The sequence below is a fragment of the Orcinus orca genome, chromosome 17 (genome assembly GCF_937001465.1).
Source record: "Orcinus orca chromosome 17, mOrcOrc1.1, whole genome shotgun sequence".
NCBI classification, from domain to species: Eukaryota; Metazoa; Chordata; class Mammalia; order Artiodactyla; family Delphinidae; genus Orcinus; species Orcinus orca.
Window position 1 is genome coordinate 40,119,416 of NC_064575.1, and position 26,662 is coordinate 40,146,077.

The window sequence follows — 26,662 nt, forward strand, 5'->3', positions numbered from 1 at the left end:
AATGGAACAAGGAGGGGAACAAGTAGGGACAGTCCCTTCGAGCAGCGGCCGCATGCCTGGCATGTCCTTACCTGCCCTCAAGGCTGACTGCTTCCCACACGTATGTTGCCTTGTCTAAGCCTCAAGCCCTCGATCCTTTGTTGAAATACAATAATTTCATTCCTATGGTTTTCAATACCAAAAACTCAACCTCCAGGAGGGCTAAAGTCTAATTTGTACTCCAAACCAAGTAGCAGTGCAGTTCGCTACTACTGAGACTGAATCCATAAAGACTTCAAGACCACGTCCAGAAGACAAGTTATTATATATAATACCCTAGAAGGTCTGAAACATAATTATCATATACATAGCTGGTCCTTCAGAGCTTTTTACCTATAACATGTTTTTTGATGAAAGTTATTTAATGTACTGGAGATAACTGTGACTTACTGATCAAATATTTGAATACTTATACTTACCTGGGATTTCATTTCTGCTGAAAGAAAAAGGAAGAACAGGACTCACTAAAACAAACAAACAAACATTAGAAATGAAAGTAAAAATCTTAACACACACTATCACTTTTGGAAGCAGCATAGAGGGGCAGCCAACGGTAAAACACTGGTGAAACAGGTCAAAACTCTAGGCCAAAAATCCATTATTATTATCATCAGTGACAGTACCACAACTGTGCCCTTCAGAATTAATAATCGCTCCTAAGAATCTTCATTTGGCACCAGATGATGCGGTTAAGAGAAACACTCTGGGAGGTTTTGAATCAGACTTGGTTTTTTGTTAGCCAAGTTACAGGAGAATTTTTAAAGTGGGGGGAAGGGAAGAAGGAAACGGACCAGGAAAAGAATTTAAGCCATCATCTATAAACCAACAAAGCACTGATAGTTCCAAACATTATGTCAGACACTAAAATGACTGATATAGGCTCAAGTGGTTTATAAAACCTATAAAAAGACTACACCAGCAAAGTCCCCATTTATCTGTAGAGTTCAGAAACTAAAACAAGGAATATTTTAGCTTAAAAGCTTATCTCAAGAGAATCATACACACTTCACATGAATACAAATACCCAAAACCAAACATTTTTAAAAGCTCCAATACCCAAAATATAAAGAAAAATATTAATTCAGAAGACTCGATCAATCCATGATAATCACAAAACGGCTGGGCAATCTCTATCTCCCCTCCACACTAACCATCCATCCCATGGAAGACCAAGGGAGATCAGACCTTCCAGACTTACCTTCCAGACCTTCCAGACACCTGGCTGCTGCAAAATTCTATGGAGACTCCTTGTGGAACAGCAGTTTCCCATCTCTTGTGTCTCTCCCTATCGTGATCATGATCATGCAGGAAGCAAGTCTGGCTGTGCTATTTCTTATCATTGACTGTCACCCATCTGCAGCATGGTATTGTACAGATAAGGAAAAAGTAGTTCCCTTTCCCCCAGAAGGTTGAGGCTCAGGTACAGGGTAATTCTCCTGTGCACACAGTCATTATTTAGGCCGACTCAGTGACTTCAACAGGCTTAATCATGTGATCAGGTTTGTTGCCAGCTGCGTAATGCTCCCACATCTGTAGATAGAGCCGCTCTAGGTCCATTGTGTATTGTTTGGTGTTGAACAGAGGGCTAGATGTTCTCTGCTTCCAGACTTTGCCACGAATTTTCTTCAGGTATTCTAGATCAGTTCCCAGTTTCACAGCTATGTCTTCATATTCTTGTCTATTTTGAGCAATAAGCTCAAGACAGCCTAAACAAGTGAGCTGGGAAGCTGCAACTCGGGAAGCAAGAGTCTCTCCTGGCATAGTCACCACGGGTGTCCCTGACCAAAGGACATCCATCCCTGTGGTGTGTCCATTACAGAGTGGAGTGTCCAAGCAGACATCAGCCAGCTGGCCTCTCCGAACATGTTCCTCTTTAGGAGCAACAGGTGAAAAAATGATACGCTTCTGGGGAAGGCCCATATTTTGTGCATACTGTTGAATATTAGGTTCTCCTACTGCTGGAAAACGCAACAGCCACAGTACACTATTGGGAACACGCTTCAGAATATTTGCCCACATCTGCAAAGTAGATGGGTCAATTTTATATAACTGATTGAAGTTACAGTACACAATGGCATCTTCCGGTAACCCGTACTGAGAACGTGTGGTTACAATAATGGTACGGGGAACCTCCTCTCCAGTGGCAGCCTTAATGTTGATCTGGGTAGTTGCCAGTCCATTGCTAAGACTGAATCCATTAATTGTTACCTGAATTTGTCCTCTGTTAATCATTTCAATAACTGCCTCTGCAATAGTATTCATAGGAATGACAGGCATATTAAGAGCCGTATTACTGCTGTCTGCGTTGTCTCCTCCATCAGGACATTTCATCTTGACAATCTGCACATCTGGGAGACTATCAAGAAATGCTTTGAGGTCGATGCCATTCAGCACAATCCGATTGTCATAAATGTGCCCATTGGACTTAAAATCGATGACTGCCTTCTTCTTCAGGTGAGGGAACATATTAGCATGATCACCAATAAAGAAAGTATGGGGCATATAAGCCAGTTTCTCAGAATACTGCTCAGCAACTTCAGCAGGTGAAGTTTCCTGATCAGTGATGATATAATCCATGAAAAGCACGCCACTGGTCCCAGGGTAGCCCAGCCACATTGCCTGAATAGGAGCTGGCCTGAGAGCAAAGAGTTCATTTCGAGCACCCCTGGTATAACCATTCATATTTACAAGGATGTGTATACCATCTTGATGGATGCGATCAGCTGCTTTCCCATTGCATGGAATCTGAGAAAGATCAATGAAATGATGGGCTTCTGCCATCACCTTCGCTCGGAAGTTTGTGCCATCATCTGGGCTCAGGGCATAACAGAATACCTCAAATTTATCAGGATTGTGCATGCCTGGAATAGACTGCATAAGATGAGAAGTAGGATGATTCCCAAAGTCAGAACTCACGTATCCTACACGCAGTCGACCATCACTGAGCTTCAAGTCTTTTGGATGTTCGTACGGTGGTTTATGAAGGACACTGACCTCATCCAAGCAGAGGTTCCCATGGCTCTCAGCAATAGCCTTCCTGAAGCCATGAGAAAGAGGATAGAGCATACTATGATGAGGCTGCACAGAAGGCAACCTATTCTTCTCCAGCTGGTCAGCCACAATGCTGACCAACTTCTTCATTCGCTCATCATAGTCTGTCCAATCACAGACAATCTGCAGGCAATGAGCCAAATCACAATAAGCGTCAGGAAAATCAGGTTCAAGCTTCAGAGCAGTGCGATAAGAAGCAATTGCTTCTGGAATATTCCCTGAATACTTGTGGATGGAAGCCAGATTGCTGTGGGCATCCGCAAGTGCAGGGTTAATCTGAATGGCACGAGTATAACACTGCAAGGCTCCCTGAACATCCTGCATCTCCTTTAGAGTGTTTCCCATGTTACAATAGGCATCAGCAAAGGTAGGACTGATTCGAACAGCCTCCTTATAATGCATCAGAGCTTCCTGCAGTTTTCCCTGCTGCTGCAATACACTTGCTAAATTTGAATGGGCAACAGCAAACTCTGGGAAGACTTCTAATGCTTTACAATACAAGCGAACTGCCTCTTCAATGTTTCCCTGGTCTCCTTTGATATTGGCTAGGTTATTCAGAGAGTCTGCATGGGTGGGACACAGCCGCAGAGCTGTATTATAACACTCTTCTGCTTCGGCAACACTGCCCTTCTCTTCCAGAGCGTTGGCTAGGTTGCAGTAAGCATCAGGGAAATGTGGTTGCAATTCAATAGCTCGCCTGCAGGTGTCTATTGCCAGATCTATCAGGCCTTGCTCATAGTATACACAAGCCAGGTTGGCATGTACCACTGCATGATTTGGGCTCAAGCTTAGGGCACAAAGGTAAGCTGCCACAGCTCTGTCAAAAATCCGTGCCTCTTTCAAGACATTTCCTAAATTGATATAAGCATCCAGAAAATTGGGGTCAAGGGTGACAGCCTTTTCAAAGTGATGAATTGCAAGCCAAATCTCCCCTTGTGCATTGAAAACACAGCCAAGATTACTCCAAGCTACTGCAAAGTTCGGTTGCATCTCCATTGCTTTCAAATAACATGCCTTGGCTCCTTCCAAGCGACCCAGGGCTTTGAGCAGGTTCCCCAGGTCACTGCGAACACAGTACAAATCAGGATTGCACTGAAGAGCAGAGACGTAAGCTTGTACTGCCCCTTCCATGTCGCCTGCTGCTACCAAAGCGGCTGCCAGGTTAATATAACCATCGATGAAATCTGGTTTGAGATGCAATGCATGCCGGTAATGCTCAATTGCTTCCTGCAACTGCCCTCTTTCCTTGTACACATTCCCCAAATTCGAATAGGCTTCTGCCAGAAGAGGGTTCTGTTTAATTGCCAGAGTACTAAAGTGGGCAGATCTGTCCAGCCTTCGACACTGGAAGTGTAGAGATGAAAGTAATAAAAGTACTCCAGTATTGTCTGGCTCTTGTCTCCACAGCTGCATGCAGTGTCTCTCAGCTGCCTCAAAATCTCCTGCCTGATACTCTCGATGTGCCAACTCAGCTAACCCTTGGAAGGAAAGCATACGTTTCGTTGGTTCTGTGCTGTCGGCCACGTTGCCCACAGAAGACGCCATCTGGAGCTTCTGGAGAGAGTGAGAAAAGGGGGTAATTGAGTCCCGCTGCCGCCACTACTGGCAAGAATATTTCTAGAGGTAGCAAGTACGAGGGCAGCAGCCGTACCACTGCTTTGACAGGCTTAAGCGGCGGCGACAGTTACAGGCACCGAACCTTAGGAACTCTGGTTGGTCGTCTAACTCTCACGCTCTTGAAATCTTAATTCTTAACCCTGCCCTCTTCCACCATTTTTCTCCTAATCAGGGAATAAAAATTACCTATACACTTGCCTTAGAAGAAATCAAAAGTCAGTAGTCCAAACACTTTTCAAAATTTTGATTTCTGCCCAGTTGGAAAGGAAATACATGATTGACTTTACTTCATCATTCATATAGTCAATGTGGAAAACATTAGGGCCGTGAATTTCAATACAGTAAGATCAGAAAATTTTAAATTGGCCTTCCCAAACCACTAATAAGTAACCGATGTTGTATATAATGCTAAAATCTTAGAGACTGAGTTTGATATTTTAAAAGTTCTGAAAGGATTAGCTAATTTCTCCTCATCATATTTCTCATGCCTCAAACCTGAGTATTACATTTTTAAAAATAAATTTATTTATCTTTATTTATTTATTTTTATTTTGGCTGCGTTGGGTCTTCAATGCTGCGTGCAGACTTTCTCTAGTTGCGGCGAGCGGGGGCTACTCTTTGTTGCGGTGCCTGGGCTTCTCATCACAGCAGCTTCTATTGTTGTTCCACAACTCTATGGGTTCCTTTTTAGGTCCTATGAAGAACCCTAGAAATTAGTTCATGGAATTATAAGTTTTTGCAAAATTGTCAAAAGTGAGATATTTTAACTTCCATCAGGTAAGACCAGCGTCTCTTTCTTTGCCAATTTTCCTTCTATCATATTCCGTTATGTTGGATCATATTGGAATGGCCACAGGCTTTTTTGAAATCTGGCTAAGGAGATTTTCTTTTTTCTGTGGTACGCGGGCCTCTCACTGTTGTGGCCTCTCCCGTTGTGGAGCACAGGCTCTGGACGCACAGGCTCAGCGGCCATGGCTCACGGGCCTAGCCGCTCCGCGGCACGTGGGATCTTCCCGGACCGGGACACGAACCCGTGTCCCCTGCGTCGGCAGGTGGACTCTCAACCACTGCGCCACCAGGGAAGCCCTAAGGAGATGTTTTAAGTGAGGCTATTATGTGATTTTCAGACACCGCCATATGTAATTGACTATATACTATCCCATTACAGGAATAACTTCCAGTACTCATACTGACTACTCTACTGACTTAACCTAGCACAAGACACAGAAGCATAAGGACAAAAACCACCTTACAATATAGCCATGTCTTGCACTTCACAGCTCTCAAAGCATGTGCGTTTGAAGAAGAAAAAAAGAACTGAAAAGTACAAAACCAGAAGCTATTCTGTGGAAAATTATTTCAATCATCAGGCATGTGAAAGATAAGTCAAAGATTCAGTTCTCATCAATGCTTAGTCAAAACGGAAATTTTCTTCTGTCAAGGATATACTCCAGGGGCTTCCCTGATGGCGCAGTGGTTAAGAAGCCACCTGCCAATGCAGGGGACAAGGGTTCGATCCCACGGAGCAACTAAGCCGGTGTGCCACAACTACGGAACCTGCGCTCTAGAGCCCGTGAGCCACGACTATTGAGCCTGCAAGCCACAACTACCGAAGCCTCCGTGCCTAGCGCCCGTGCTCTGCAACAAGAGAAGCCACCGCAATGAGAAGCCTGTGCACCGCAACAAAGAGTAGCCCCCAGTCCCTGCAAGTAGAGAAAGCCTGCACACAGCAACGAAGACCCAACACAGCCAAAAATGAATGAATGAATGAATGAATGAATGAATATACTCCATCAACAATGTGTGTAATGGAATGGTGTGAATGAGTATTTTATCAGAATCCCTGTAATGCACAAACCTATAGCAGTACTGAAATCAGTAATGCATTTATAATAGTAAATACTTATGAGGAAGTAATCCATAGAGGTTTTCTCCAAGTTAACAATGAAAATTAATGTGACATTATCAATAATAAATTGTGAAGCTGAAATAAACTTTTCTAAACTATTAATAACTAGAAGCAAATTCTAATCAACCATGTTACAAGAAATCTATGTCTAAAAACTACAAAGTTTATTTCTTAAAATTTTATTTCGAAAATACATAAACTGTCATATGAGGAGGCAGTTAAAGAATATATAGCTAAAAGAGTGGGGGAAAAGCTTTATAGAGACACATCTGGCAGTAGTTCATTTTTAAATGTCATTTTTCTAGATTTTGTGACACCTATAGTATTGATATTTGAAAGCATTTAAAAAATTGTAATTTGAAGATTTGCTACTTCCAGGTAGAATAAAATATTTTGAAGCAAAACAACGTTTCCACTGAGAAAAACAAAAAAAGCCAAATAAAATAGCCAGCATTCAATCAAAAAGTTCTAGACAAACCAAGAGATAGAATCATATGGCTAAAATTCTAAGAAAAGAGCAGATAATACAAAAATATTTATATAAGATATTGTGTATCTTTATCAGGAAAAGTCTTTATCAAGAAAAGACTTTAAAATCATCAGAATTAATATTATATTTTATTTATTTGTATATTATATTTATATAGAGATATTTATATATTTATATAAAGAACTTAAAGATAAAGCCCTAGTTAAGGCAGTGACAATAGCAGTAGCAGTGGGAGTGAAAAGAAATGGTTATATTCAAGCATACTTTGTCAGGAAAAGTCCAAGATCAAATGTCTGACTGCATACATGGGATGGATAGACGGAGTGGGAAAAATCAAAGTTAACTATAGAGGTTCTAGTGAAGATGGGGTTGCCGTCACCCAACCCAAGGGGCTGCGATCATCCCCAAGGTCTAGGAGACTCAAAGGGAAGGTCATGGTCAGAGGCAAAGTTAATTGGTGGGAAAATAAGACTCCCAGTCTCTCCATCTCCTTATACCAGTTTTTTTTTTTAACATCTTTATTGGAGTATAATTGCTTTACAATGGTGTGTTAGTTTCTGCTTTATAACAAAGTAAATCAGTTATACATATGTCCCCATATCTCCTCCCTCTTGCATCTCCCTCTCTCCCACCCTCCCTATCCCACCCCTCTAGGTGGTCACAAAGCACCGAGCGCATCTCCCTGTGCTATGCGGCTGCTTCCCACTAGCTATCTATTCCTTATACCAGTTTTGTTTTTCTGCTCATATACGTAGCAGCATTTCATTCAAGGGGAAAGTCATTGATCTGACTGGTCAAATTAAACAACATAGTTCACGGCACATTTACAATGCTTAGTTCCTCCACAATTTAGAAAGTCACATTCACAATTTCCCTCTTCCTACGCCGTGGAACACATTGGCCATTCCTCCAAAGTTTCCACTCCACAGAGTGGACCAGAGATGACGTGAGCCCAGAACTGAGAGCTTGGCATGAGACGGTGTCAGCCCCACGTAGAGCTCTGGCATAAGTTATAACCCATCGCAGCTCTACAGAGAGCTCTGCATGGAATCCTGGGAGTAAACTCAGCCATAATAATGTGATTCTGTTTTTCATTTGCTTTTCTTCCTTGCTTAACTTTCCCTGGCCACTCTGACAAACAAACTTTCAGGCATTCCTGGGCCACTCACTAACTTTATTCCATTTAATCTCATCCAGATTCCCAAGAAAATTACTAACTATAAGGAGGGATATTTGGAACATGGTGAGTTTTAGATGCCTGAAACATACAGGTCATTGAATCCAGTTAAGTAGCAAATTATCTGGATCTCAAATATGCCAGTAGAATAGCAGACTAAGCTCAATTTAATGTACTCTTACTGGAGACACATGTAAATTCTGGGTCAATTTTGAAAAAGTTAAAAGCACATAGCTGAGATTAAAAGAAAGAAAGGAACACCTGCATGTTTCAGAAAGTAACAGAGAAATTAAATCCAGAGAAAGAAGAGCGGACTGATGTCTGTGGGTTCCGTTCCTTAGTATAGGCCTTATGTAAATAGGGGCTGGAGCAAGAAATCTAACATTACCTTGTGGCCAGGAATTTATAGACTCAGGATGGAACAATATTGAGAAGTTGGTACAGATATCCTACAGAAATTTCATGAGGAACTGCTTAGTCCATTAAGAGGGCCAAGGGCGGTGGTGAGGAAGATTGATATCTCTTGAAAACCTTCAGGTACAGAAAACAGCAACACCTCTGAAAAGTAGGCCTCTCCTTTCCAGCGTTGTGATGGCCAGGTTGTCACTAACCTGTAAGGCCCTGTATGAATCAGAAACTGCAAGGAGAGTAATTCAAAGAAAAACAGATGCAGGATGGGTGTGGCAATAAATCCTAGGACCCTATCAGAAACAAAATTAAAACCACTCTAAAGGGAAATTTTAACAAACCAGGGCAGATAGTATCCTAACCAGAACAGAATAATAATTCTGAGGAAGTTACTTTAGTTATTTAAGTAATATTCAATGCATTTCCATGGCCAGGCCCTTTTGAAGAATTCTAAAACATATACAAACAATTCGTTTACATCTTCTATATCCCACCATCCAGAGCAAAATTCACTTAAGTACTGTACTGGTGGAAATTGGGCAGCACTATGGAGACAATAAAAAGGTGTTTACCATCAAAAAACGTCAAGGTAAGAAAGATAATGTCTAATTTTTAATTATCCTGTGGTTTACTGAAATCTTTTGGAAACCCAAAATAGAGAAAACCTAGCAGGCAATGAAGACTTAAATCTTTAGAGATTTATCAACTCATCTATAAAAGCTTTATTAATCTCTTCTTTTAATACCATTCCTGAGAGGTATAAATGTGTCCAGTGATAGGGTTGAAGAAGCCTGAGAGAATTTCAATTGTTTACTATTCTTGGTCAGCTATTAAGACCTTTCAGGAGCATCTTGATTTTCATGGCATCATCCAACAAAAAGCAGGATATTTTACAGAAAGTCCTGGTCCACTTTTTGGCTTGCTTTTGTGTTTATGTTTTTGGTTTTCTCACACTGGGCGGTACATTAGGCTACCTATTGCACACTCCCTCATTCATGCATGCATTCATTCAAACAATATTTACTGAGTTGAGATATTTAATTAACACCCAATAAATGATGTTTAGATGAATGAATGCGCTTTTTATCAAAGTAAGTGTAAGTACTGAGAAAAATTACAGAATGTATGATCCCAGCCCCACAAAAGCGTATAATTGTGTTGAGGATATAACATATGCTGGTGAAATAACTAATATATCATATTGGACAGTTTCTAAGTTCAAAAATGAGTTTTTGTAAATAATCAGAGCCTAAGGAGGACAAAGAAGGGACAGTTCATTATGGGTTGAATCTATCAATAAATGTACATTTCAGATGAGATTTGAGATTGACCTTAAAGAAAGAAGAGGACTTAGATATATGAACAGAGAACAAAAAAGGCATGGTGATAGCATGTGCATAGATAGTGTGGCCAATATTTATGTTCTTCATTAAAGACAGTCAGAGATAACCCAAATGTAACTGTTTCCATGGGTCCATTCTCAGTACCCAAACAAAACGGCAAATCCTATCTTAGTAAAACTAATGAAAAACACAGTCTTTAACGAAGACATTGTGAAGGAAAGGGGGAGAGAAAGGCTTGCGTCCCACACCACACAACAAAACTTATTTAATTATTTGTTTCATTTTCTCCCTCTGAAAATTTCCTCTCCCCCTCTCTGTACATCTCTCTTCTCCCACATCTGGCCACACTCTACCAGCCACCTTTCCAGATCTTTCCAGAACTCTCCATCCTAGTTTCATTATGCCACAAGTTGAACATCTCACAGGTCTCCAGGATGCATCCTCATCACTTATTCCACAAAGACAAACAAAGGACACTTCTCAGGATCAAGTTTCTTGGAAGGAAGAGGTCATGAGGAGTGATTATAAATAACGTAAGGTGGAGAGCAGTGACTTAAAATACCATTTTTCCTCTTAGAATGTGAATACAGGGAACTTTGGGAAACTAGAAAATCTAGAAAGGATTCATTGATAATTGTTTATTTTCAATGAATAAAATAAAATGTAATAATACGGCTAAACTGTGACAGATTAACTTTTTCAAAAGTTGCTTTCACACACCTTCACTATTGGGATGTTTGATAAACACATCTTTCTTCTTTATTTGCAGATACTGGCACCAAACTTTCAAACAATAAGAACCTTCCCATAAGTCCCTTGCCAGGCAAGATTAAGGTATAACAATCCAAACAGATTTTTGAAGAAGATAACTGGTTGAAAGCACAGGAAAAGAGCTGGGTTGCTCTTTTTCAACGGTCACATGATGAGTAATGTGGGAATTGGTTTACAAAGTCTCTCTCCATGAGGGGCTAAGGTTAAGATTAGAACTTCTGAGGCCAGAAGAGCAAAATAACTACAACAACACACATATTTTCAAGAGCCGCCCTTTGGATGTGAGGGATTGATTTTTCCCACGCTTTTTTCAGCAACCCAACTGGTGTCTTTATTAAATGACCTAAGGGAATACAGTGTGGCCAAGAAGGTTTAGATTTCCTTAGCCGCAAGTCAGATATTCTCAAGTGACTGTCCACTCAAATTAAAAAGAGAGATTTACAAGAGGAAACTGGATACAACTGAGTGTACTTTTATTTCAACCCTTTATCTGAATGCTTTGTTTTGATTTCAGTTCTCCACTGAAGTTGCCTACATTAATATATTTTTAAGAACATTTCCTTAAGTTGAAGTATTCATTCAGTATATTCATTTACTATAATTGAGAAAAGCCAAATGACTTAGGCAAATTCATTTCTATATTGCCACAGCAGTGTATTGTGAACTAAATGACACCTGGCAGTTCTTTACTCAGATACTAACTCAATTTGAAGGCAGAACAAGGATACCTACCCATTGAGGGAAGGAAAGGTCACTTAGCCTCTGTAGCTGTCTTAGGTCTCTTATTATCACAGTAACAAACTGAAGACTAAAAACCATACGATCATCTCAATAGATGCAGAAAAAGCTTTTGAAAAAATTCAATATCCATTCATGGTAAAAACTCTCCAGAAAGTGGGCATACAGGGAACATACCTCAACATAATAAAGGCCATATATGACAAGCCCATAGCTATCATACTCAATGGTGAAAAGCTGAAAGCATTTCCCCTAAGATCAGGAATAAGACAAGGATGCCCACTCTCACCACTTTTATTGAACAGAGTTTTGGAAGTCCTAGCCACAGCAATCAGACAAGAAAAAATAAATAAATAAAAGGACTCCAAAATGGAAAGGCAAAAGTAAAACTGTCACTGTTTGCAGATGGCATGATACATAGAAAATCTGAAAGACACCATCAAAAAAACTATTCGAGCTCAAACATGAACTTGGTAAATTTGAAGGATACAATAGATTTCTATATATAAATTTTGTATTTCTATACACTCACAGTGAACTATCAGAAAGAGAAATTAAGGAAACAATCCCATTTACAATCGCATAAAAAAGAATAAAATACATAAGAATAAACCTGCCTAAGGAGGTAAAAGACCTGTACCCAGGAAACTATATGACACTCATAAAAGAAAGGAAAGATGACACAAACAGCTGGAAAGATATACCATGGTCACGGAGTGGAAGAATTAATATTGTTAAAATGACCATCATACCCAAGGACATCTACGCATTCAATGCAGTCTGTATCAACATATCAAGGGCATTTTCCACAGACCTAGAACAAATAATTTTAAAGTTTGTATGGAAACACAAAAGATCCTGAATAGCTAAAACAGTCTTGAGAAAGAAGAACACAACTGGAGGAATCATGCTCCCTGGCTTCAGACTGTGCTACAAACCTACAGTAATCAAAACAGTATGGTACCGGCACAAAAACATCCATCACTGGAACAGAATAGAGAGCCCAGAAAGAAACCCATGCACTTATGGTCAATGAATCTATGACAAAGGAGGCAAGAATATGCAATGGAGAAAAGTCTGGGCTTCCTTAGGGATGGTTTCATCAATTAATTTGTTTTCTTAAATGGACCATACTTTTCCATGTCTTTGTATACCTTGTGAGTTTTTTGGTTGAACATTTGGCTTTCAAATATTATAATGTGGTGTCTATGGAAATCAGATTCTCCCACTTTCCCAGGGTTTTCTGGGCTTTGGATTGTTGAAGGCTGTAGTAGTCTGTTTGTTTAGGGGCCTTTCCAAACTAGTTTTGCAATGAGTGTACTCCTTATCGTATGTAGGCACTGAAGTCTCTGTTCCTTTAGTTCATGTTTAGCTAATGTTTTGACAGAGATGTCCTTGAATTCCCACACCTAAGACAAACAAAAACAAATATACACAAGCACATCCACATGCACACTCAAAACCACACACCTCTCCCCATTGTGCAGATTGCTGGATCACTCCTTCAACATTTAGCTGACCTGCACTGAGGTCAGGGCTCAGCCCATGGTAAAAGCTTAGAGACTCCTCTGGTGTTTTCAGAACATGCATCTTATCTTGAGTATGCATGTGGCTTTCTTAATTTCTCTGGACACATACTTTTTGTATGTTCTAAGTTCCCAAAGAATCTCCCCCAACTTTTGCTCCTGCATCTTATGTGGTCTATTGTATTTCAATGCACAGTCTTCTGCCCCAGCCATCTCTGCTTTGTTAGTTCACCTTGCACTTTTTTTGAGCAATGACCGCTGCTTTTCCAGACTGTGTTCCAGGTTAGCTAAGACAGAGATAAGCATCTTGTGTCAGTCCTTCAGGTAGCTCCCAGACAGGTTAGAACAGATACACATAATAATCCGAGAGTATGGTCTCTTCTGCTCTCTCCTGAAGCAGGATTGAGGGCCCCATACTAGGAATGGTCTGCTGCTACTTTAAGACTATCACTGCATTAAGACCCCACCACTTTAAGACCATCACTACACTAAGAGTAGATGGGGCAAGGGCAAGTAAAAATGCCACAAAGCTTTCCTGCCATTTTCAAATTGCCTCTTCCCTGGTTCAGTATGTGTTTGCTTGCTGTAAATCTTTGCCTGATTTCAGGACTAAGAGAAACTCAAGGAACGCCACAACAAGAAACAGTATAATCAAACTCTCAGATGCCAAAAGACAGAGAAAGAATCTTTACTCCCAAAGGAGAAAGAAAAAACAAATTTGTTACAAAGCAGGGATCCTCAAAAAGGTTCATAGCTAATTTCCTATCTGAAACCACGGAAGCAAGAGGCCAGACATATTTAAAGTGCTGAGAGAAAAAAACTGTCCACCAAGAATTCTATATTTGGCCAAACTGGTTTCAAAACTTAGGGAGAAATTAACACATTCCCAGATGAACAAAGGCTGAGGGCGTTTGTTTTACAACTTCCTAACACTGCCCTAGGACAAATGCTAAATTGAACCTTCAGGTTGAAATGAAAGGACACTAGACAGCAACTCGAAGCTGTATAAAGAAATAGAAATCTCCAGTAAAGATAAATACATGGGCAGATACTAAAGCCAGTATTGTGCTACTGGCTTGTAACTCTACTTTTTATTTCTTACATGATTGAAAAAACAAATGCATAAAATAATCATAAATCCATGTTATTGGGCTCACAAAGTATAAAGGTGTAATTTGTGACAACAATAATGTAAGGAGGAGGAATGGAACTGTAGAGGAACAGAGTTTCTGTGTGCTATTGAAGTTGGTTTCAATTCAAATGATATTGGTTGAACTTTAGAAGGGTAAATGTAATCTTCTTGATAACCACAAAGAAAATATCAATAGACTATATGCAAAAAGAAATGAAAAAGGAATCAAGAGTTCACTACAACAAAATCGGCTAAGCACAGAAGAAGTCAGTAATGGAGTAAATGAGGGGCAAAAAATGCATAAGACATACAGAAAACAACCAGGAAACAGAATTAAGTTCTTCCTCATCAGTAAGTTTTGAAAAAGTGGATTAAGCTCTCCAATAAAAAGATAAATATTGGCAGAGTGGACCTTAAAAACATCCATAATCCAAGTATATGCTGTCCGCAAAAAACTCACTTGATTTCAAGAGACACAAGTTGGTTGAAAGTTAAAGCACAGAATAAAATATCCCATGCAAATAGTAACAAAAAGAAAGAAAGAGAGAGAGAGAAAAAGGAAGGAAGGAAGGAAGGAAGGAAGGAAGGAAGATAGATCTGGGATGGCTACGTTAATATCACACAAAATAAACTTTAAATCAAAAACTATCACAAGAGGAAAAGGAGGCCACTATATGTTGATAACAAGTTCAATCTATCAAGGAGATATAACAACTATAAACATATATGTACCAAACATCCCCCAAATATGTGAAGCAGACATTGACAGAATTGAAGGAAGAAATAGATAGTTCTAAAATAATAGTTGGAGATCAATACCTTGCTTTCAATAATGGATAACACATCTAGACAGATCAGTAGAGAGGTAGGGGGACTGAATAACACATTTAACCAACTAAACCTAACAGCCATATATAGATCACTCCACTCAACAACAGCAGAATACACATTTTTCTCAAGTACACATGGAACATTCTCCAGGAAAGACCATATGTTACGCCACAATACAAGTACCAATACATTTTTAAGAAACTGAAATCATACAAAGTATCTTCTTTAGCCACAGTGAAAGGAAGGTAGAAATCAATAACAGAACCATTGGTAGCCATTTCCCATCATGCCTGCCACACATGATATAAAGCAATGAAGGGGAAAACATAATTGACCATTTAGAAAAGTGGGAAAGAGGACATACCATTGACACAGAGTGTGTGCTGTTTCCCGTTCTCAGGGATAGAAATAAATTAGCATCATTTATTCATTAGTGTGTTAATTTCTTGGTCAATCATTGCGCAGCCAGTGTTTCTGCCTGATGGGAAGATTTCCTATACTCAGTGTTGAGTGGAGACAACCTTGAAAGGGACATTTAAAAGGATTATACTGTGATGGGCTTAGCAGTACCCTTCCTCCTATGCCAGTATTTAGGCTGGGGTATTTCCATGCAGTGTGTACAATCGTAGGCCCCAGGTCACCAGAATTTAGTTGGATTCGTTTTGTTAATACATTCCCTCAGTACTTTGTCTTTTATTTCACTGTTGCATTTACTTCATTCTTTATTATCACTGCGAAACAACTTTGTTTCCTGTTCAGATGCCAAAAAGTGGATATCAATACCTCCTGAGTTTTACACATCACAGATCTGTTTTACATATCAGAGACAGAGACAGCAACTATTTCCAATGACTTTGAGACATGCTTTGAACATGTGATTAACATGTGGAGTGTTGAAATGTGTGTCGAGCTCATTACACTTGCTCTAAAAGGTTTCAAACTGCAAAGATTTAAAAATCTTTATCTTTGAATAGTTTTCCTGTGCTGTCCCTTTGTGTCAGACTGTTAATGTGCAGTCTGGCACCTTTAAATAATGTGGCTTTGTAACCAATTATTTACATGTTGTTTTATCCACAGAGAATCTTTTTTTTAAAAAAATAAATTTATTTATTTTTGGCTGTGTTGGGTCTTTGTTGCTGCACATGGGCTTTCTCTAGTTGGGGCGAGTGGGGGCTACTCTACATTGTGGTGTGCGGGCTCCTCATTGCTGTGGCTTCTCTCGTTGCGGAGCACGGGCTCTAGGCACTGGGGTTTCAGTAGTTGTGGCACGCGGGCTTCAGTAGTTGTGGCTCATTGGCCCTAGAGCACAGGCTCAGTAGTTGTGGCGCACGGGCTTAGTTGCTCCGCGGCATGTGGGATATTCCCAGACCAGGGCCCGAACCCATGTCCCCTGCACTGGCAGGAGGATTCCCAACCACTGTGCCACCAGGGAAGTCCCCACACAGAGAATCTTAAGGTCAAAACATACAACTCGATTAACTACACGTCCTCCTGTTCACATTTCCCTCATCTTTTCTTCATCTTCTGTCTATGTTTCCTTGGCCCTGTTTATATTAAGTGCTTTTGCCATTATATTTGATTGTCTGTATTCAGGTGAGTTACCACAATGCTTTATGAGACATGGTAGGATATAAATGCATTTAAGTTATATATATATATATATGTGTGTGTATATATATATATGTGTGTGGGTGTATATATATATATATATATGTAGTTTGCTTGAGTGCAGTGTTTTTTGTTTTCTGTACTGAATTCATTAGCATGGGTCGGTATAAAATTTAGCATAGGTCAATATGTAATTTGTAAACTAATAAGGTCTTAAAAGTGAGGAATTAAGTCTTTTAAATTTAATTATTTATTGTAAAGAGCAGAATAGCATACATAAACAGGTGCCTAAGGAAAATTTGTATTCTAATATGGAACTCTCACGAACACTTTTTTTTTCTTCTAATGGTATGATAGTAGGCCATTTGATTATTTCTATTTTTATGGCTTTAACTTTAGAACAATGAAATATTCGTAAATTTTAAAAAAGTATTTTTCTTTATTTGATGCGGGTGGGATACTGGAGAAATGAAAGGTCAAACACCTATCGAGGAATCCATACTTGTCTATATATTGTGTACTTTTATTTCAAGAACTGATTTAAAATTCCTAAAAGGATGCTATAATAAGTTATTATGCCATTTTACAGACTGAATTAAGTCAATTTCAGGGAGGTATGAAACTTGCCTAAGGCTATCCAGCTACCAAGCAGTAGAAGTGAGAATTAAATACAGGTATACCTATCGCCAAAGTTTCTGTTCATCACTTTACATCATCCACTTTTAATAGCCAATGCTTTCCTGCTTACAAATATGACTGAGGTTGCCAGACAGTCAACATTCCTTTTTAATCAGATAGAAAAATTACTGTTGACTCTCTAAAGACATATTCCTTTTCCATTAAGTGACTTTAGTTGTTCAAATGATACTTCCAGACAGTAGTAATCATACAGTTGGGGACTAAGAACAGAACTCGGGGATGTGTCTAGCAGTCAGTAAAGACCAACTGGGCTCACTGATGATATTTACGGTCATTTCCTCTAGACTAACATAATCTTATTAATAAGACCCTAATAATTCACAGCAGTGCCCTTGCCTGATTGTTTGTTCTTCTCCCTCTATCACTCTCTCTTTCCCCATATTATTATTATTTTTGGCAATTTTTGGTGAATTAAATTCAGGGATTAGTACTCAGGAGTACTCGTCACAAAAGCAGAGAATCTTAGCTCACACCAAAGGAAGAAAAGAGAGAAAAAGTATAAATTATATGAATACACACACATACACACATGTGCCAACTATATGCTGCACTTCTCCAAAATCTATACGGTATCTGCACATTTACTGTATATTAGCAGTAAGACCAGAAATGAGCGTAACGCTCTGTTTACAAGGCAGAGAAAAGAGACCCAAATATGGAAATTACTAGCAATGAGAATGGGGAAGAAAGACTACAACAAGGAATGTAGATGATATTTTTGTTTCCTAGCTATGATGCCAAATATTGAACTTTCAACTTGAGACAAGGAGGCCATAAAAAGTTGTATGAGTTTCCTAGAGCTGCCATGACAAAGTACCAGAGACTGAGGAGGTTAAACAACAGAAATTTACTCACTCACAGGTCTAGAGGCTAGAAATCTGAGATAAGGTGTCAGCAGGATTGATTTCTTCTCAAGTATCCCTTCTTGGTTTGTAGATGCCATGTTTTCCTTTTGTCTTCACATGGTCTTCTCTCTGTGCATGTCTGTGTCCTAATATTTTCTTTTTATAAGGACACCAGTCATAGTGGATTAGAGCCCACCCATTTGACCTCATTTGACCTCAGTTACCTACTTAAGGGCCTTATCTCCAAATACAGTCATATTACCAGGTATTGGGGGTTAAGACTTCCACATATTAACTTGAGCAGGACACAATTCAGCTGATAATAGAAGATAAGAGTAATTTAAGCAAGTAAGTAACTATTGTTTACAGTGAGTTGCTTAAGGATATGAATTTACTCAAGAAAACGAAGAAGAAATTACATAACACTGTACGTTATATAAAGATATTAAATTAATCATCATAACATCCTGTGAGATGGGCATTAAATTAGACTAAGCAAGATGAAGCAACTTATCCAGAATTGTATAGTTGGTACTTTCCAGAATTTAAACCAGGTATTTTCCCAGTTCCACTCTACGTTATATATTCATTTCATTAGTTGAAATGAATTTTGAGTCTTCATTTTGCTTAGTTTCTGAAGTTACATGGGGATAGAATGGAGTTGGATCTTTTCAGTGACATTCACACATGGGGAAGGAAATTGAGTCCAGAAGCTTCAGCAATGTTTCCATGGAGAACACTAACAACAGAACCAGAAACACCGTTATCCTTTTGGTTCAGTGATCTTTCCTGAAGCACTACAAGAATCAATCTTAAGAAGCCCAGTGCTTTCCAAACTTTCACCAATGGGCTCTGTAGGGTCCTCTAACAGTATCTAAGAGACTAAGTAGTTTCACATCCCAAGCCACTTAAGACAAGGAGTTCTGATTGTTCTCTGTGAGGAAATCAAGTGACAATCATAGCTGGTGATTTAGGATAGTTTCTTCAGGGCCCAGGCAAAACCTAATACACAGTAATAATCATTGTTAACTGCATCTTTGACAAGGATTAATCAGGTATCAAAGAGGTCTATAAATTGGGAGAAATTATGATCAAAGAGAAACACAGACCACAGATATTTAATTAATGCTCAATTATTTATGAGTTTAACTTTGGTTAACCTAATTTTCCTTCTTCTAGACAATTTCCAATTCGTCTCCACAAAGAGACCAGAATAAGCACCTTCCAATACAAGATTTATTGTGTTGCTTTAATTTAAAGCATACAGTGACTTCTACATTCACTCCACCAAGTTTTGCCAGGAGAGAAAAGGAGACGTTATAGTTTGTCTTGAATTAGATATGCCACCATACTTGACTTAGCTCATCCTACTGGAAGCACTTTGAGGGCAGATTCTACAGTCTTGTCTTACATCCTCTACGGAATCAAGCCAAGGGAATCACACACAGTTACAGCTGGAAAAACATTTGTTCTGGGTTAATACTTTTAGCCTTTACCACCAAGACTTTATCACCAAGACCTACCTTTACAGTCTCTAAACAGGAGACCTTCTTGCCTTCCCTTTTCATATTGACTAGGAAGGTAAAGGGAAGAACTGAGAAGTACCCAAAGTCAGCTAGCAGCCAGCACAGATAAATCGTCTGTGGAGATATTGTTTCTTTCAAAAGATATAAACATAAGAGGAAGTCCTAGTGTTTGAAGCAACTGTGCATAATAAAATTGCATGAAAACCTAGAAATCCAGATGCAGATCAGTAACATATTGGTTAAATAAGCTGTTATGTTCATGCAATGGACACGTGTACATACATTAAGAAGAACGAGATACTCTTTTCTATGAGATTCTCTTTTCACTGAACTCATCAGTGCTGCAAACACAATGTTACATAATACTTTTTCTTTAACATTATATCAGGCATCCTCATCTTGTCCTGCATTTATTGCCAGTGTTACTAAAGTCTATCACTTACCTCTTTCTCTTTTAGACATATAATTTCTTCTTACTTTGGAAGCATTCATCAATCCCTATTTTACTCTTTCTTTTAAATTACAAATGAATATTGAATTTTATAAAATATCTTTTGGGGGATATTTCAAGTGATTGTATACTTTTGCTCTCCTTTGACCTTGTTATATGGTAAATTATATTTTGTTATTTTATATTATGCTATTTATTATATATTGTATTATGTTTACTAATGACATTTATTATATTATAATTACATTATTTTTAAGGTAGCATTTTGTTTTAGATAGACAAAACAACCAGTGAGATAGGAAGCATCTTAAAATTAGATGCGAGAGCATAAGGGAATTGAGATTAAAATAAAATTCACGTTTTGGATCAGCAGCAAAAATTATTCAACAAAAGTGGGAAAATATGGCTATCATAGAATTACTAAATTCTAGATACAGCAACTAGTTAAAAGTGAAAAAATAATGAAAGTGTAAAAGTATCAGAAACCTGGGAGACTTGAAATAAATTATTCATGAAGAATACCTTTCTAAGATACAAAGAAAAAAGGATACATTTAATTATATAAGAATTAAAATTTTCCTCATGGCAAAATGCACTACAAAGGTCAGAAAACAAGCAAAAGAAATTGGGAAATATATTTAGACATGGATATGCCTTCTTTACAACTTTTGAGAGAAGCACATGTTTCTTTTTCCTTTAACCTGTTATGTGGGTATTAATCTATAATGTAAGTGCATGGTTCCTTTCCTTTAACCTGTAATGTGAGATTTAATCTATACGGTAAGTGCATGGTTCCTTTCCTTTCATCTGTAATGTGAGCGTCAACATGGGGCACTGTTTCCAAGCACAGACTTTGGATGTTCCTGTACTGGTCCCGTCACTGACCATCCACAAAAACCTACAAATGTTGCTTTACTTTCCTGGGGATTAGAGTCTTAGCTAAGAAATGGAAGCAAAATAGAACTTTCCCCCAGGGATGATAGAAGGTTTAAAGGAGTAAATATGTAAGTGACTTGGCACAGTGCCTAGTACAAGAGAGATCAATATAAGTACTTACCAATTTTTTAAAGAGACACATGAAAGAAATAAAATGTGGTGATTTCAATCTATTGATATATATTCTTGACATTAAACTACATTGGATGACCTAACTTGCTCGTGCTTTTTCTTACTCTAGTGAACTTGGGTAGCTAATATCATAGTTTAAAATTTTTCCTTTTATATTTACAAGTAAATTTGACCTGTAAATTTCTTTTTCCTTACAGTCCTAATCTATTTTCAGTATTAGGATTATATAGACTTCATAAGATGAATAAAGGAGCATTCTTCCTTTGCTACTCCCTAGAAGTTTTTCTTTGTTAATATTGATGTTATCTGTTTAACAGAAGTTGGATAGAATTCACCTCCCAAATGATCTGGCCGGGTCTGGTATTTTCTCGGTGAAAGCTTGTAAACTATTGACTTAATTCCTTTACTGGTGCAAGAACTCCAGCTACAAATTTCCTCTTGTGTCAGTTTTGGTAAACTTTAGGAGCTAGGAAATTGTCCACTTTACAGAAATGTTCAAATTTACTGGCATTTCATATATTCTCTGTTTGTACTCTCTGCTATAACATTGTCCTGATTCTTTCTGTATATTGTTTACTTACGTTTTTGTTTTGCTTAATCAAAGTCTGTTTTTTTAAATCTTTTCAAAGAATATTCTTTTGACTTACTTACTAAATCACCTCAATTTTATACTTTTTTCTGTTTTATTAAGTTCTGCTCATATCTTTATTGTCTATTTTTCTATGTTCTCAGGGTTTATTGTTTTACTCTTCTGATGTCAATTAAAACACTTGGTTATTAATTTTAATAAATCTTTTTACTTATAAACAGTTGAACTTTTTGAAGGTTCCAGCTTAGTTGTACGTATCTAAGGGTCAGCTCCTCCTCACAGTTGCTGGCCTAAGGCTTAGCTCACCCTATAGCAATGTATATACTGACATTTTTTCCCCTCGACTTTCTGTGTTTTGCTACTTCTCACTTCTCTTTGCAGAGAAGCCCTTTGAAATACCCTTAACTTATTTTACAGCCAATAAGTCTTTAAAATACTGTGTATTTTTTAAGATAAATCAACTTATATAATTAGGCAGGAAATCTGATCTGCCATATTTTTAAAAACAGCATAATTTCACTCTTCTCCACGATTAATCTGCTGTATTACACGACCTTCGAGTTTTTAGCTTTATCAATGACATGTACTTTAAAAATGTTTGAAAGATCCTACCCAGTCTTTTAAAACATCCTCGCTCCTTGTTTCAGTTCTAGTTTTATGTATATTTTCTGCCTGGCACCTGATTATTCCAACATCTGATGGATGGCCTTGGGAATCTAATTCTGGTATTGATTGTTTTTGCTGATTCTCTCCACTTGTAGCTGATTTCTTCATTATTGTGTAAATTTAGATCATGAGCTCACGTTTAGCTAAACTTTATCTGTGGGAACGCTATAGGCCTGTGTTGAAGGTCTACCTCTCCAGAAAGGGTTTAGTTTTGTGTTTGGAATACCACCGATTTGGGAGCATTTTAAGTTCATTTCTTAGCTTCTGTTTGCAAGACCGCAAATAAATTTGCAACCCAAACACTGTGAACACAGATCTGCGGTTCAGAATTCTCAAGATTTCCTACCTGTTTCCTACCCAGAGCAGAGGCCAAGAGAATTTGCTCTTAGTCTCCCTTTGCCAGCAGATATTTTTTTCTCCTGGCACACCCTTTCATTACAGGTGAAGCCAGGGATAGGTAGGTTTAGTTCTAACTTCCCATCTAGTAGGGATGGAGTCTTACCTCCTGCCTCCCATGTGGTCATGGCCATTTAAAAACAAGTCTCTATACCAGGTGTGTCATTCAACTACGGCCTGTATTCCAAATCCAGACAGCTGCCTATTTTTTATGGCCTATGAGCTATGAATAATTTTCACGTTTTAACTGGTAACATTTTAAATGGTTACCTAAGTACCTAAATAATATCCTCAATTTTGCCTCTTTGGTCTACAAAGCCTAAAATATTTGCCATTTGGCTCCATAAAAACAGGATTTCCAGCTTCTGTTCTAAGCTATCAAGATCTTCAATGCACTCTTAATAGAGCTATAACTCTCACACATGTACCACCCTTCCTTCATGGGTCCTGGAAATTTCGACTGCACACTTCCAAAATCAACCACGCACTTAAAAATAAGTTGTGTACATTTAACCTAGCATACCTAACCCTTTTCTTTTAGGAGAGTTTTTCAAGTAATCTTGCCCACCGTATTCTTCAGAACTTCATTAATAATGGCAAAAAACTGGGCTTACCTGGTGGCGCAGTGGTTGAGAGTCCGCCTGCTGATGCAGGGGACACGGGTTCGTGCCCCGGTCTGGGAAGGTCCCACATGCCGTGGAGCGGCTGGGCCCGTGAGCCATGGCCGCTGAGCCTGTGCGTCCGGAGCCTGTGCTCCGCAACGGGAGAGGCCACGACAGTGAGAGGACTACGTACCAAAAAAACAAACAAAAAACAAAAAACGGCAAAAAATTAAAACAACTTAACATTCAACAAAAATGGGAAATGTTCATAACAATTACAGAAGCACATACAGTAGAAAACTATAAACTGTTATTGAAAGAGTGAGACATAACCTTTTATTCTTAGAGAACTATGTTTATTTAGGTCCCTTTTGTTTAAATAAGTGTATTTCTGTGTATGTATGTATACAGTCATGTATTTATATACACATACATTATTTGTATGATATATTTATATAAACATATGAAATACATACCTATACACATACCTTTGATTTATATTTGTATACATACACAGGAATATAATTATATATTATATATTTATATACATTGAACTGAAAACTGGTAGTATACATATATATCGTGTATAAACGTGTGTCTACGTGCATGTGTAGAAAAGCAGGTTGAGAGATATGGAAGCATGAGTTAGACAGGGTTCAAGATTTTAAAAGTAGTTATGTGTAGGTAGTGAGGTTAAGGCCCATTTGATTGAAAATATTGCATATTTTTACATCAATTGTTATGATGACCAGATTCCTTTGTAAATAAAATTATAAATAGCTATACATACTCGTATGTGTAATGTATAGCTAAAAGATATATAGTTTTATATATGTATTATATTTATATTATATAATACAATTATACTAATACATTATATATTGTGTTATACAGAATATATTAACTATAGTGTATTATATCAGATGATAATAATTATATATTATGATATAATTGTTTTATAATCAATATTATAGGATATATCATATTAATATTATGCACATATTAACCATAGAAATACATTTCATTACTCATATATTTTGTATATAATATATGCTAGGCAAAAATATATATTAATATAATACATAATTGTTATACATTAATATAAATATTAGTATATTACATTTATACATCAATATAATATTTAATATTGGTATATTTATATTATTTTTAATATATACATAGCTAATGCTCTTTAAAGCCATCTGCTACAAGTAGAATAAGACCAGGAGTATGGCCAAAGCAAATTGTAAAAATATTAGATTACTTATATTCATTTATATGTCATTTTCCTGGAATCTGCATCTGGCTATTAGAGAGGACACACAGCAAAAACAACAAAAAGTGCCCAGGACATAGGATCCTTTATTCATTGGAACCTCAAAGGAAACACAGTGCTATTCAGTCCCCCTTCAAAGAACCAAGAGCAAACCTTGAAGCACCCAGTAAAAGCCAATTCAAACAAAAAAGCTTTTCCACTTAAACTGGAAAATGTTAAGTTCCCAAGAGACCCCCTACATCAACCACTGAAGCTCATTTGGCAGTAAAAACAATAATGTTCACCGAACAACAAGAAACGCAAAACAATAGGTGTTTTACCAAAAACACAAAAAAGCAGCTAATTAGTGTCTTTCCCGTTTGAGAGAAGGGGGTGGGAAGTGGGCAGAAGACCTGATAGGAAAGATAAAAAGAAAAGGAAAAGGAAAATAACAGTTTCCAGTTTGACACTCAAGCTGTCTTCTGCATCCATTTCGTCAAGACCACCAAGTCAATGTGGAGGCTTTTTCCTCCTTCCCTTTTCTTTTCATGAGACCCACCACAACCAGCACTGCAGATTCCATCGAATTAAGGAATGCTGTTGCCTACATGTGTGAATGAGCTGTGAGTAAAGTACTGAAGTAGAGGACACCTAAAGTGAAACGATTTCATGAATGTCCACGTGGCTGAGCAGCAAGTTAACCTTTCACAGATGTGCTAAAGAAGAAGAGTTGGGTTTTATTTTACTTACTTTTCCCTGGACTGTGTTGAATGACTATCATCGACAAGTTCAGGCTACTTTTTGCTGAGGATCAATGCACTGGGAGAGCTGAGAGAACACTGAACAGTAGAGCTGTCTTTTTCTTGACCAGTTCACCTTAGTTTCCCAAACTCTAAGTCTTTCCCTAATTCTTTCTCCTTTTTATTGTAGTAAAATGAACATAACACAAAATTCACCATTTTGATCATTTTACAATTCACTGTACCATTCAGTGGAATTTACTACTGTCACAATGTTGTGCAACTATCACCACTGTCCAACCACAAAACATTTTCATCACCCCAAGAGGAAACATACACCCATTTTGAGGAGTCATTCCCTATTTCCCTCTCTTCCAAACCCCTGGAAACCACTAATGTATAATATTTTCCGTGTGTATGGATTTGCCACTGCTGGACATTTCATATAAATGGAACCATACAATATAGAGCCTTTCGCGCCTGACTTCTTTCACCTAGTTGCATCCATGATGTAGCATGTGTCAGTAATCCATTCACTTCTATGGCTGAATTCCCTGATCCTGTTTTCTTCATACTGTTTGAATACAAAATTTAAAATAAGTTGAGAGTGAAGCTCTGTTTTAAGGGCACATCTACGAGGCCAATTCTTTTAAAAAAGGTGAAAAGGGAGATATTGTTGTGAAATGATAATCGTTGAGAAGCCTCAGCCAATTTGATAATGAAAAGTTTGGGAAATGTTGCAAAAAATTATCTGCTTTATATTAAAAGCCTCTTAAGCAAGGATTCAGGAGATTGTCTTTTTCTTGCAGGTAACTTAAATGAGTCAGAAGGAAATAACTGCGCTTTAAAACAGATTTTGAAAGGATTCTATTTATTCTTAATAGACGAATGGGAGTACAAGTAGTTCACATCCAATATGGACTCCCTGTCCAAACACTGTTTATCGTTTTAGCCACCACTATCGAATTATATTTCTTGAGAGTAAGGCAGCTCCATTCCTGCATGTTACTTTTTTTTCCTGCATATTACTTTTTAAAATTCATCTATCAAATTCATCAATCCATTGATACAGTATAAACAAGAGATGTTCGTGTTTCAGTGCAGTTCAAATATCAGGTATAAAGAACCACCAGCAAGAAAAAGAATCCTATATCTCTTGCCAGAATGTGGTCAGCTCTGGGGTGC

The 26,662-nt window shown here is 38.1% G+C and overlaps 2 protein-coding genes across 2 annotated transcripts in view; one reads left to right on the top strand and one right to left on the bottom strand.

Moving 5' to 3' along the window:
• Positions 1 to 26,662, top strand: part of LOC125961770 (metabotropic glutamate receptor 7-like) — a 122,131-nt gene that overhangs the window by 80,653 nt on the left and 14,816 nt on the right. The window lies entirely within an intron of this gene.
• LOC125961763 (UDP-N-acetylglucosamine--peptide N-acetylglucosaminyltransferase 110 kDa subunit-like) lies at positions 122 to 4,689 on the bottom strand. The gene is made up of 2 exons (XM_049700658.1): positions 1,238 to 4,689; positions 122 to 503 (listed from the first exon to the last, which is right to left on the bottom strand). The coding sequence occupies exon 1, from the start codon at positions 4,633 to 4,635 to the stop codon at positions 1,495 to 1,497; it is 3,141 nt and encodes a 1,046-aa protein (XP_049556615.1). The 5' UTR covers positions 4,636 to 4,689; the 3' UTR covers positions 122 to 503; positions 1,238 to 1,494.

What these genes read in the sequence shown, in the direction of transcription:
- LOC125961763 (XM_049700658.1), bottom strand. Translation starts at nt 4,635, where the DNA reads ATGGCGTCTTCTGTGGGCAACGTGGCCGACAGCACAGAACCAACGAAA.